Raw genomic sequence first — 14,728 nt, 5'->3', positions numbered from 1 at the left:
AATCCATCTTGTATGGATACTTCTTTGACAAGGGGGTAGTTTCTAGCCAGGGACCACAACAAATTTGCATGTTGCCAAATATTTACTGATAAATATTATTTAAATCCCTGCCAAAAGGTCTATGGGGCCAAAAAAAAGAAATGAAAGAAAAACGTGTGGCAAAATTTTTTTGCACACCGTCCGGTCCAATGATAGAAATCTTTGTTGAAAACGTTTATTTATTTTTTGTTCTACATTTAATTGCACGCCAGGGTATTTTCTATATGGAGTTACTTTACACAATTTAAAGGCTTCGCTTAGAAGGATGTCAGTCAAACATGTTGACATATATAGTCAGTAAGAAATGACACGTTTTTTAGGTATACTTTAATAGAAGAATATATTTCCTTTTTTGCATATTTGAGATAAGAATTTAAAGGCGTTTGTTTGTTTTTTAATTGAACTACACAAGCGATTTTTTTTTCATCATCTGAATTAAATTTGAGACAAAAAGCAATTGGTTTTGTTATCTGTCATCAAGACATGAAGAAACCCTAATATGATATTAAGACAAAAAGAATAACGGCAGATGATCGCTTTAAAATCTTGGATGATATCGTCAAATATGAGCAATCGCGGTGTACCAAGACACAAAGAAAAAAAAAATAAAGAAATTCGCCTTTAGTATTTTCTTTAAAAGCAAATTAATACGAATTTATGGTAATCATTGCGACGGTTTTATCCAATCTTTTTTATTTGCTTTTACAGAAACTTTTGTAGTGTCAAAAGAAAACTTCGTTTGTCTAAATTTTCGTTCCCCAGAACAAAAAAAAACTTCTTTCAGTGTATATTCTGAAACCGTTGGCTAACAAGGCATAATCATGATTTGGGGAAGTTCATCATGTACACAGAAAAAAATTTCACGAAAATTTTTCCAATTAAAATCTTAATTGAGTTTTAAAATATATTCAATTAAAAATTTAATTGTTTCAACAAATTTTTTAATTGAAATAAAAATCAATCACACAAATTAATAGTATCAATTAAATATTTAATTGGATCAATTAATTTTTTAATTGATACTATCATTTCTGTGATTGAAGACATTTCAATTAAAAAATTAATTGGATCAATTAATTTCGTGATTGAATCAGACATTTTTTTGTGTGTACTACATTCCACTCGGGTGGCCGTTTATAGGACTTCAGTATGACATGATGAAGTCATGATTCATCCATTTTCCTAAATCGATGTAAAATCTCGTGATTTCGGACATGACCCATTTTCCACAGAGCTTTCTATTGTTCACTTTCAGTTGAGTAATTTTGTGGAGCCTTTTAAAGCTTTCTTTGGCAATAACCTATTTTGGCGTTCAATGCGTCATTAAACGTCTTCCGTCTTCATTTCACCACGTCTACACCGAAAGTATTCTCTTCGTTAATTTAACGAAACATTCTTCATAAAATTTTCATTAAAACTTCAACAGTTTTTCATAATAACTATGAAAATTTTCATTAAAGAACGTAATTTTCGTACTTGTATTGAAAAATTTCTTTAGTTGTAAAACAACAACCTATTTAATTTTTTGGGAAGAGAATTCTTTAGGTGTAACGTAGATACCACTTTTTTCTAGTGGCCATAAATCAAATTTCTTGTTTCGATTGTCTTTTCATAGAGCAATATTTTGTAGCTCTCAAATGTGCAAATGTACCTTTTGAAGTAAGGCTTACTTACTTTGGATCGTGATTAATACTAGTGGTAATATATACGTGGCAGACCGGGACTTTTATAAAGTCAAAATAAAAACCTTAAATAAAATGCAAACATTTTTGCAAACACATAATATTTTCTCTAATTCATCTCTGCTATGTATTTGGGGGGATTGTGGTTCAGTCCCGGAACTGGAACAAATAACGAATAAACCCCCCAATAATGATGACGACATTTTTAGAGTATTTCACATTAGCAAAACTTCTCTATGAATGTAAAATCATAATTGTTTTCTCTGTACAACGATTAAAACAAATTTAATTTAAAGTGTATAAAAGTTTTTAGTTTGAAATTACAAAACAGCCACCATAGGTCAATGATAAACTTATTTATAATTAGCTCTCATTAAGAGAACAAAAACAACAACGAATATAGTGCGGTAACAACGAAAAACACATTGGCAACATTTGTGTTTGAATTATACGCCAATTAATATTGAAAACTTGCCGTTGTTGTTGCTATATAGTATATACACGCAAAGAAAAAAAACGTTTGGAAAACGTGTACCGAAAACGTTTTTCTTTTGTTAGAGTTTTTTGAATTGCTTCGAAAATTTTAAACTTTTATCAACAAAAAAATTCGTTTGTTACAAATTTTTTATTTTTTCAATAAAAAAAGTTATTTTTGAAACAACAACAGAGTCCATTTCGTTTATATCAAACACTGTTCTTTTCTGACTTTTGGTCTTTAATAAAACACATTTTACTGTTCAAAATTTAATATAGTACAATGTAATGTTGAACATTTTTTTCGGAATCTTCCGAACATATGTAGAATGTATGTAAAAAAAAACAAAAAAAAAAAAACTTTGGTCGAAGCAGGGATCGAACCCACGACCCTTGGCATGAGAGTCAGACGTAGCAACCACTGCTCCACGGTGCCAAACTAAATGTTTGTTTCTGTTAAATAAACTTTGTTTATTCGGTTCGTGGGCGCCGCAAGCTATGCTATATAAATATAACTTATATGGATATTTATCTATTGATGACCATAACAGGTACATAGCTCAGTGGTTAGTGTGTTGGCTTACAAAGTGCATGGTCCGCGGTTCGATTCTCCGTCCAGGCGAAAGGTAAAAAAATTTTAAAAATTTATAAAATCGTATAATTCCTTCTACATTGTTTGTATTACAGAAAAAGGTGCTAAGAACTAAAAATCTTCGTGGAAGTGAGAAAGATGTGAGGGAAAATGCAATTAGCCAGAAAAAATTTTTTTTGAGTTAGTCTTTATGAAATTGTTTTTACATCCTGGAAAAGAATAAACGTTTATCACAAAAAGTATATACTTTTCTTCCAAATACACTTCCTTACAGCGAAAAGCAAATGAGAAACGAACTTTGTTTGTCTAAAATTTCGTTTGGGAGGAAAGAATTATTTTTTTGCGTGTATAGCAATGACAACAACTAAATCAGCCCCAAGGACTATAAAGTACTACTAAATATGGCAGTAAGATTGATATTTGGATTATTATCCAATTCTCAACCCACGTACCACCCTCCCATTCCTCCAATCCAACTCTCATCATAATTCATAAGATTTATTCAACACATAGGAAAAACAAAGTGTGTAAACATATGGAATGGGCTAAAGAGATATGCTGTTACATACATATGTAGAAGCAGCATAACATAGGATTACATGGTCGGGGTTTCCTATACTTAGCCAAGAGATGGATGACGTTCACATATAAACATCAAAGGCAATAAACAAAAAATGTTGCCAACGCTCCAATACCAAATATCTCCAACAATAGCACAACACAAATAAACAAAACCACCAAAGAGTGGTTGCTGTTGGATGGTTGCATTTGGCACACCAGGAGGAGTACAGGAGGAGGATTCAATGAATTTGAGGAATTTTAAGGTGTTTTATTTTGGGGCCTCAAGAAAGGCACAGACAGGCTATTTTCATATAGCTCCAATAACTATATGTTAGCAAAATTGAAGATATTTTCATTGGGTTACATTATGGAAACATGTTTGATGTGATCATATTCCTTCTCTAGTTGATCCCTCATGTAGGCTTATCCCCTAATTGACACCTCAAGAGTGGCATTTGTGATCCCATTCCATGATATTTTTCTTTGGCGATTATTTAGGCTCATTAATAGATGGAATATGTATTAGGCATTTATTAATATTTCGTCGTCATATAAATCAATTTCCTATTTTTGTTTCTAGAGCATTCACAGATTGGTTGTGACAACCGAATTGCTAACCGCAACTATCTGTTGGAAGTTGTCTCATCCAGTTAATTCGTTCGGCTATATACGAAGTAGGTTTTGTTAACCGATTAAATTGGTCGTGGCTACCTTCTTCATTTGATTCTATCGCCCATCGTTAGTACGAAATGTTTTTGTAGGTTGTGCATAGGGGTGTCATCGAAAATTCCGGGATTTCAGGACGGGAGTAACCCCAAATCGCGGGATTTTTTATTTTGAATCCCGGGATTTTTGGGGATTCCGAAAAAATAATCAAACTTTTTTTATATTTGTGACTTTTTAGGATTTTTTTATTAAAAATTTGGTGTCTTCTTTCAGTGTAAACGGCCATCAGACCATTGCCAACTGTGAGAAATATTTTCATCTGCAATAAGATAAGATCGCGTATATCTGATGAAACTTTGGACGCCTTGATACGAAGCAATATGAAATAGAGGCTTTTTAATTTATTTTTGTGTTAAGTAGCAATTTGGAATTGCTTTTTAATTCATTCTTATGTTACTTTGTTCTTATGTTAATAAAATTAAATTTGCTTACTGTACTGCAATTTTTTGATGCTGTCGATTGTTGTTACTCAAAATATTTAAAGAATTCCTAAATTTTTGCATTCCCGCAAAAATCCCGGAAAATTCCGGGATTCAATATTTTATGATCCCGAATTCCGGGATTTATAAAAACCGATCCCGAATGACAGCCCTATAATAATTAATGCCAAATGTTGGTAGGCATGAAAATCAAGTATGCCTGCCTTGCATACAAAGGGTAATGGGTTCAATCCATGGGCCTAGCATATCATAAAAGGCCTTCGATAAAACGCTCCTTTAACCGCTCTTTTTCCCCTTGCTAGTGTTGCGGCTTATAATGTTGTTGTAGCCTGATGACAAGCACCACAAAGTGATGTCGAACACAAAGCGCCAAAAGTCAAAAGTCTTTGACGCCAACAAAACAGCGGCAAAATAAAATTCTTTCAATACAACGCTCTACGGGGGCATTCACAAGGGCAACAACGACCCTAACAACCCTTTACATGATACTCTGCTTCACCATAACAAGGATGTGAACATGAAGAGGTGAATATAAAAAGCGGATGTTTGCCACTAAACGGGCAATCCACAAAAGGGGTATGGCTACATTTGTCTAAGATCTCTCCAAATGGTTCATCATGGATATTAAGGATGAGGAATTGGCTTAAGCAATATTTGAGTTTTGTGTGGATTCGTACGGTAGGTATAGTCCTTTCGAAAGGGTTGAGCTAGCGACTATACATAAACCTTGTTGTGGTGGTAAAGTGTTTTAAATGTCGCGTGCTGGCTTAGGTTTTAATGATTTTATGAATTTTTCACAAAAGGATTTTTGTTTAGTGTGTAACAAATATTAATACAAATGACTACTTGGGTATTTCTATAAGACCATGCAACATGTTGCAAGGACGTGAAAGTATCGAAAGGATATTGCGATAAAAGACGCCCTATGGGAAATATCAACCAAGAGATTATGGCCCTGCAATACCCAGTTGTGTGTATTAATTTAAAGAATGATTACATCCACTTTCCTTATTGGAGTCAAATATGCACTTGTCTTTCCCATGATTCATGGGTACTTAATTATGTTATAATTGCAATTGTTTGTCCAAGAGCGAAAGATGGCCTTTTTTGTTGCACTCCAAGTAAGGCAATTTCATCCACTTGGCTTCTTTATACCTTGGCCAAGAGGCAATTTAGATCTTTTGAGAAAATTTAAGATGAATATTTCAAAGATTTTTACCGACAACAGGCCAGGAGTCTAAGCCACTTAGAGTTGGAGGTAGATACCTCGTTAATTAGCTAGCTATGATAATATGGGATGTTGAGAATTAAAAAAAATATATACCCTGAAAAAGCTACGTTTTACTGGTTTTATGTTAGGTGGACTGGATTATCGACGCACAACGTTTGGAAATTAAGGTGGGCGCCTAAAGAGAAGTTCTAGGTACGAGGTGGATGGTGATGTTTACAATAAGACTTGCTCTGATTTTTTTTTGAGTTTTCTACACAGCGATAGTAAAATGTTACAACAACAAGTCTCTCAGATTGCATGATACCTGCACAAACAAAATTTCTGATTCAATCAAGAAATTAAATGATCCAATTAATTTTTTAATTGAAATGTCTTCAATCACAGAAATGATAGTATCAATTAAAAAATTGATTGATCCACTTAAAAAATTAACTGATACTATTAATTTTTTGTGATTGATTTCTGTTTCAATTAAAAAATTTGTTGAATCAATGAAATTTTTAATTGAATATTTTTTAAAACTCTATTAAGACTTTAAGGTGAGTACTATGTTCGGGTTTTTCACCAAAACACTAAATTAAAAGTACAAAAATATTTATGAAGACTATTATATTTTTATCAAGTCTTATCAAATATGTTAATGGATGGAAAAGATCCAATGAATTGATTGATAATCATTTTATATTTCTAAATTAATTAAGAAAAGTAACCGTGAAAAAATCTGGTTTTCAGCTTGAAAACTGAACATAGTACTCAGCTTTAATTGGAAAAATGTTCGTGAATTTTTTCTGTATTTGGGATTTTCCCCCAAATTGGGAACATTTGGGGACGAAATTTTTGAATTGGGGATTTGGTGGGGAACGTATCGTCAAACTTGGAAAAATAATACTTGGCTCCTCTTCATTCCACGGTATACAAAACGATGCTAATGGAGCATCTGCACTAGAAACGGTCCCAAGACCTTATTGTGGAGGCCTAATTTTACTCAGCTTTTCTAAGACATTTTTCTAAAGTTAAAATTATTTATTGAATCAGTTATGAACTTGAGTACTTAGAAGTAAATTGACCTTCATAAACACACAGTGATCGAAAAAATGGGAGATTTTCATTTCCCGAGCAATTGGAAGAAATCTTGATCTTATTGCAGCTCGACAGCTGCTATGACAAAAATTTTACATTTTTTTATTTATTTCATAAAAATGTATTGGAGTTTTTTGAGAGGAATTTCAATTTAAATTGGACCTGAAAAATACTGGCATCACAGCCTGAAAATGCTGATATGACAGCCTGTGTACGAAAGCTGTTTAACATAAAAATTTTCAAAAATCTATTCTCAAAAAAAATCTTGGGATTTTCACAACTTATAAATTTCCACATGAATATTTCATAAAACAAAACAAGATTTTTTTGTGATTTTTTTCTTACTATTGTTAACAGTTAATTTTTAACCACTTGTATGAATAGCTCTTCCTCCTTGTGATTATCAGTTGATCTGAACGCGTGCACTATGATGGATGATGGTTTTGTGGAATTTTTATATTAAAAAATTCATATTCGCAAACCCCCCATTTTTATTGCTAGTGTTGAGTTCTATAGAAAATAGAAACAAATGACTTTAATAATCGTCCATAGGAAGTTATGATTCCTAAACATGTAATCTAAAATCGCATTCCTGATAGTAAGCCACCACTTACCAGTCATATCCATGGCAATTGTATCGCAAGTCTATCGCCTGTGCTCCCTGGAGGGCATAACGTCCATCCAATAGCGGTTAGCACTCATGTGTAAACAGCAAATTGCCATTTCATTTCCCATAACAGAAAAATTTAGCAACCCCCATTGGAAGGGGTTTGGGAATGGGGAAGGAGTAGTTTTGTTTGACACAACAACTACCATATTTAAATAAATACATATAAATAAAATTTATATTATAAATGTTGTAATGGTTTTTGTTAAACGGTTAACCAAATAATATGCTCTGATGGTGCAGACAAATGAATTGGATGGAATAGCAAGGAGTATTAGGTGGGTTCGTAAAAACTGAATGTTGGGCATTTTATGGCAGAACAAGTTTTTATTTGACATTAAAAATTTTTCTTTAAAGTCAGAATCATTTTTTTTTAAATAAAATTTTGACACAATTTTCTGTAGAAATAAAATTTTGACAAAATTTTCTATAGAAATAAAATGTTCACAAAATTTTCTACAGAAATAAAATTTTGACAAAACTTGTTATAGAAATAAAATTTTGACAAAATTGTATTAGAAATAAAATTTTGAAAGAAAAAATTTTTCTATAGAAATAAAATTTTGACAACATTTTCTATAGAAATAAAATTTTGACAAAATTTTTTATAGAAATAAAATGTTGACAAAAATTTCTATAGAAATAAAATTTTGATGAAATTTTCTATAGAAATAAAATTTTGACAAAATGTTCTATAATTTTGACAAAATAAGATCATTTTGTTTGGTAGTTTGTTGGTAAAATTTTCTCCAAATGTTGGTAGATTAATTTTGGCTCGAGTGGCAACCTTGACTGCAATTTCTCAGAGATGATTCTGAAACGATTAGTACAATATACGCTAACCACACAGAGGTTTAGGGTAAAAACAAAATTAAACTTTTTAAAATCTTTTATCAATTATTTAGATGAACCCAACCCTATATAACATGAGTATGAATACCTAAAAAGGAGTGGTGGAGTTTGTTACTGTTTTTGTTATTTGAGTTGATGTCTTTTTTCCCACTGGTGTTGAGATCACGTCTGTGACAAGTGTTGCTAAAGGATGTTTGCCGTTTTTTCTCGCCCGAAATCTGGTCTGTTATGGCATATTGTGGTCACTGGCACATACATATCCCCCCACCTCACAAAAAACGGGGAGTTTTTTCCATGCAAATGTCAGTTGTCATTTGCCAATTATAATTTGGAAATGAAAATGCAGCAGCAACCAAGAGAGAAAGAGCTGCCATGGCATAACCTTCTGGAATTCCAACTGTGATTTATTTAAAACAATATTAAATCAAAGTTCAGTCCAGACAAAACGTTGTTGCGCTGGTAGAATTTATAAATTTTGTAATCACCCACTTTCAACAATCGCCTCCCAAAAAAAGGATATTTGAAAAAAATCCTCTTTAAGCCATAATGAATTATCGAACTTCATAGGGGTTGAGGATGGAAGGCGAAGAGGAAGGGGAAGGGGAAAGGCACAATGTCTAACGGCTTCAGTATCTCTCCAATAGACTCGTGTGTAAAATACGTGTTGAAAATATTTAGAAAGCAATTAAATTTGTAATATTTTTCCTTGTTAAACCATTTGGCGGGAAAAAGAAATAAAAATCCATTGGAATTCCTACATAAATTTGCTATGGAGCTATAAATATCCAGGGCCCACGAACGACAAGCGTACAAATATTTTTATAGTTACGGGGGCAAATGGATAATCCATAAGGTCATATCAATTTGGTGTAAACATAAATTTAAAGATTTGGAAAATTAAATGGGTAAAATTGATTTCCATTGATTTGTGGCATAACTTTGCTATCATTCTCATCGTTTTCTTTGCTCTGTTTACAGATAATCATCGTTCTGACAAACCATCAACATCATGTGCCTCCTCTATGGCTGCAGTTTCAGCGGCCGCTGCTGCAGCAGTGGCCTCTATAGCCTCATCCCAGGTGGCGGCCTCTTCTAATACCGTAATGTCCCATTTGGCCCATCATCCTCATCCCCATGCCCATCATCCAGCCCATCATTTATCTTCGCTTAGTGCTCATCATCACCATCATCATCCCAATAGCAGTTTACTGGCAGCCGCCAGCATGAGCCATAGTTTAGGCTTAAATGGCCCGCCAGGTTTGAGGCCTCCACCGGGTCATGTTCCAGATATGTGTCCCGTGTGTGGTATCAAATTAACGCCTGAAGAATGGAATTCTCATTTTTTAACCGAATTAGATCGTTTGTATAAATTAAGCTCCGGCATGGAACGTACGAATTTACAGGCCACCTATATGTTTGCCCCACCCTGCCCCTCACAAGAGAATGCCATTAGGACCAGCCATAACCGATGGGAGGTAAGTAGAAAGGAGAACCTAACATAAATATATCAGAGATTGAGATACATTTTTATTAGGCTTTGTCGATGTATAGGCCCGATTTCAATGTCTTGCATTTTCTATATCTCTCAATCGAAAATAAAACGCCATTTTCTCTTAGACTTTTCAGCGAATACGCAATAATCGGCAAAATCGTTTACGCATTAAGGTTCGCAAACGGAAATATGGCGACATGTATTTCATGGAGAACATGTTCTGTAACTCATGTCCCATTTGCAAAAGAAAATATGCTCTGGAGACAGGGAAAATACCACCAGATGATGAGAGTAAGCCACAGGATGAAATCGAAACAGTGGATGTGGAATCGTGTAATGATGATATGCCTGATTCGAATTCAGAAATGCCACAAGTTCACCATGCCCATATGCCAGCGCTCAGTGGGAGCAGCAGCCATAGCAGTAGCCATAGTAGTTCAAATAGTGCCAACGGTGCAGGCAATGGAGCAACTGCAAATCTTCACAATAGTAATAGCCAACCGGGAAAATTAGATGGTATTTTATATAGGACAACAGCGTGTGTGATTAACAAGGATTCCGGTAATAGTGGCCACAATACAGCAGGCGATGAAGATGTTAGCACGAATGTGGCCACCACAAGTAGCAGTACCAGTAGTAATAGTAGCAGTGCGGGAAGTACCACAAATTGGACAGAGGCCCATACAACACCCTCAAGCAATAACAATCATATTGGTGGTAGTGGAGCTCCCCAAGGCCATATTTCAGGTATGAACATGCAGAGGAATTGCGATTAAAATTGGACCAACGATATTTGTTTATTAAGACAATGAAACTATTCATTAATAGTATGAAATGTTTCATTATTAATATAAAATAATGAAAAAAAATCATTGTATTTATGAAACTGTTACGTTCCGTTGAAATTGCGATTGAAATTGGACCAACCAAATTTTGTTAATAAGACAATGAAAATATTCATTAATAGTATGAAATTTTTCGTTATTAATATAAAATTTCATTGCAGTAATGAAAAAATTCATTATATATGTGAAATTGTTCTGTATGGCTCAATTTTAATGATCATCTGAAGTGTATTAGTGGACTTATTGAGGTTTCCCTTTTTGTTGTAAAATTTTTTTAGTAAAGAATGTCAGTGAATTATCTTCGACCACTCATCATTACTACAATGCAGACTCTTGCAATGAGGAACGCACCGCCAAGGATATGTCCATGGATACTTGTAACAATGATAGCGATGAAGATGTCATAGTGGATGATGATGATTCCGTGAAAATGTCCCAGTATTCCAAGAAAAGGAAATATGAAGAAGCCATAGTGGGCAGTAGTAGGTAAGCCAGAGCAAATAAAATTTTTAAATAAATACACAAAAAAATACTTTCTTCCGGAACGAAAATTTAAAAAAAAAACGAAATATCCCTTTCTCACAAAAAAATTTCTTTGAGAGTAAAATAAACCGAATTTATAACAGACGATTTAACGATTGTCTTTAGTCTGTTGTAGTAGCTTTTAATGAAAATTACGGACAAAAGAAAACTTTGTTTATCTGAAATTTCGTTCCTGAGAAATAAAATATCTTCTTTCAGTGTACACGCCATAAGTTATGAGTTTTATGGCCTTAATGTAAATATTTCGGTTTAATTATGAAATTTTGCTTTGATATAATTTATGTCTCCTGAGCTAACACAGTTTTGACTAATATTGTTTAGTATATTTTGAAATATACCATAATTCTATTTGTCGAAATTTCAGATTTCAATAATTTTTAACAAAGAACTCGATTTGTTGAACTTTTGATCCCCTTATTTTTGGGCTTAAAATTTGAAAATTGAATATTCATTAATTTCTGAAATATATGGCTTTTGATTGAATGAATTGATTGATTTATGTTTGCATCTCTTTACAGAATTTCCGATAATCCCTCGCCAGTGGATGAAAGACCACGATCAGAACCCCAAGTTACCAGTACCGAATCCAATGGAGAGCATTCCCATACGAATAATAACAATAACAACAACAATAATAACAACACCAAGTACACAGCCTTTGAGGATTTGAGGAGTAAGCATCAGCATCATTCCCAGCAGCCGCCACCAACTCATCAACATTCAATGGCTCATCAAACTCTTGAGAGAGATTCACCTACGGCAGTTCACCCAGGACATGGAGGACACGGCTTAATGCCAGGACTATCACAATTGGACACAAAGGTGGGAAATAGTTCGGATATTAAACCGGACGAAGAAGATAGCAAATGTTTCATTTGTAAGGTAATTTTTTTCAGTTTTGTTAGGGACAAACTTTTTAAGATTTTTCTTTTTAGTTTTTGTTAAAACGAAACTCGAAAACTCTATCACTTTAACCTATGCTTTAATCTTAATTTTATTCCTTTTGTTTTTTCGTTTTATCTTTAAGACAGGTATAAAGGATTTTGCAGCCGACTCCTTTTTAAGGGGACGTAACTTCTATTTCCATCAAAGTTGTGCAAATGTCATGAGTAGCTATCGCCTAAACAAAGAACTCCAACAGCAACATCAACAACAAACCGAAGTGGGAAGCTCCGATAAAATCCCTACGCAAACTTCACAACACCAACCAGCACAGCACCAGCATGTGGACAATAGTAATATGGCCCCGGCACAAAATGACAGTTAAATTTAAATGGAATTTGGAATTTATTATGCCAATCAAAAAGAAAACAAAACCATATAATATTATCGAGACAAACAAAAACACGAAGAAAATAAAATCTTTACCAAACAGACTATAAGTTATTACTATTAAAAAAACATAGCCAATTACACTATGCAACAAATCCAAAAAAATATATATGAATCATCCAGAGAAACAACCAAATTGAGCACAAAGATCACAAAAATGCTGAGAAAAAAATTTTGTATAATTATTTCACTTTATCAAAAAAACTGTATGCATTGGTTTTGTATTAAATTGCAGTTGAAATTAAAATTCCTTAAAATTATATATCACAAAAAATCACCCAAAAATTTAAATCCCACACGGATAAAAAATATTTTTTTTATTTCCATCACGAAATAAATTTATAATTTAATTGCTAATGGAAATGGCCTAACTCACGGACACCAATTAAGAAATTAATTGATCCCATTTAAAAATGATATAGATTCAAATCATTTTTCTTATCGAATTTTGCTTTGATTAATAATTAATTAAACTTTTAATTGATTTTTTTTTTTCAAATTCATTTAAAATTTTAAATGAGAAATATTGTAGCTATTTTTTCTGTGCTTCAAATATCATCTGCGGTTTATTTTTCTTAATTAAAAATTAAATACACCCTCTTAAAAATATATACAAAAAAAATATTTTCAATTATAATCGTAAAAAGTAATTCATTGATTCGATTAAACTTTAAATCAAAACAAACCTCAATTACACAAATTATTGACTTTTCCGTCTTTAATTCTTGATTAAAGACAACAAATATAGCTTTTTTACATTTTTTGTAAAAATGTTTTATGGCCAAATTTATGGTTTTATTTTTTATTTAAATTTTATAAAGTTATTTTTTTTGTTTTTAAATGTTTAAAAATATCTATTGATATAAACCTTTTTATTTATTTTATCAAATAATTATTACTAATTTGCATTTTATGAAATTATTATTATATTATGTTTGTTAATTAATTTAATTTATTCTTTTTGTTACCATTTTTGTGATCAAGAGCTTGATTTAAGTTGGAGAAAAACATTTGCACACCCAATGTGAAATTATTTATTATTATTGTTGCATAGTGTTATCAATGTAATTAATTCAACACATTTAAATGTAGTTAAAAATCTGGATATATCGTGTAAAAGCTCCTCCTTCCAGTTAGCCCAAGAAAAATGTATGTAAAAATCCATCAAAAAAAGCCCTGTATATTTAATTTCATAGTTTCTTTTGAGGCAAAAGAAATGTTTTGTTTCTCTTTTTTACTGTACAAAATATTATTATGTTACCCTATTAAATTGTCCCTTTATTTCTAACTCCCTTTCTTTTTAGACAAATTTTCCGTTTATACTAAATTTAATGCTTAAATTATAAATGTGTAATAATTAAATATTTAAAAATAAACAAAAACTTATAAAAATTCAAATGCTACCATAGATGTATTTGCGTATTTCTATACGTGTAATTGTTATTTATAATTTTAACTAAATCTAGAATAGTTCCAAATCATTTTAAATTTATGCAATACAAAAAAAAAAACAAAAGAAAAATATCTTAAAAAAATAAAACAAAATTACTAACAAATCACTACGATTCTCGAAGATTTTTTAATATAGGGATGAGCTAATGAAAGTTGGCAATGCGCATGCAACTTGGTTGTAATCACGGTAAAGTATATAATTTTAATTGGATAGTAAAATTGATTTATAGTGGGCAACAACCGTTTAATTATATTCTCATCGATTAATTTTATACAATTTAGTAGACAGATTGAAACAGATTGACACTGAGCGTTGTCTAAATTTGGTCCATATTTAAGAGGTGACTACTTAGGAGAGGTCAATTTTATTGTGATAATACATCAAATGCCTTCACTCTATATTCTTATTGAGCTTAATTTAATAACTTTTGATGTCCGTGATTTTATTTCATATTTAATTTATTATTCGAGCGATACAGACAAAGAAGATTTAGATACTTTATTAATTAAATCATTGAAAAGAAAACGCCTGCTACCAATATATACACAACTGACTATACATGTGAACGCTCGTGGATGAAATCGTGAACATTCCGTTTTGATTTTTTTTTTTGTGAACGTTTCCTTTTCATTTTGTTACCACCCGTTCACGGTTTTGTTTTGAGGTTGTACTTATTACGGATTAGGTTCGGATTTTATTGTAAATCAACATTAACCTAG

At 32.2% G+C, this 14,728-nt stretch overlaps 2 protein-coding genes across 6 annotated transcripts in view; one reads left to right on the top strand and one right to left on the bottom strand.

Annotated features, from left to right (window-relative positions):
• The window catches only part of tey (teyrha-meyrha), a 33,593-nt gene extending 20,458 nt beyond the window's left edge, over positions 1–13,135 (top strand). For 2 of the 5 annotated variants that reach the window (XM_075305908.1, XM_075305906.1), the window contains exons 4-8: positions 9,323–9,819; positions 9,962–10,583; positions 10,960–11,167; positions 11,743–12,046; positions 12,252–13,135. In XM_075305908.1, the coding sequence (XP_075162023.1) occupies positions 9,323–9,819; positions 9,962–10,583; positions 10,960–11,167; positions 11,743–12,046; positions 12,252–12,491 (1,871 nt within the window). In that variant the 3' untranslated portion in view covers positions 12,492–13,135. Of the gene's footprint in view, positions 1–9,322; positions 9,820–9,961; positions 10,584–10,959; positions 11,168–11,742; positions 12,107–12,251 lie in introns of all 5 variants that reach the window. The other 3 variants (XM_075305905.1, XM_075305904.1, XM_075305907.1) reach the window with 2 other exon arrangements.
• The window catches only part of LOC142234740 (uncharacterized), a 303,670-nt gene that overhangs the window by 267,210 nt on the left and 21,732 nt on the right, over positions 1–14,728 (bottom strand). The window lies entirely within an intron of this gene.

The sequence above is a fragment of the Haematobia irritans genome, chromosome 4 (assembly GCF_050003625.1).
Source record: "Haematobia irritans isolate KBUSLIRL chromosome 4, ASM5000362v1, whole genome shotgun sequence".
NCBI lineage: Eukaryota > Metazoa > Arthropoda > Insecta > Diptera > Muscidae > Haematobia > Haematobia irritans.
Note: the sequence above shows the minus strand (reverse complement) of the source record. Positions and strands in the feature narration are given on the sequence as shown.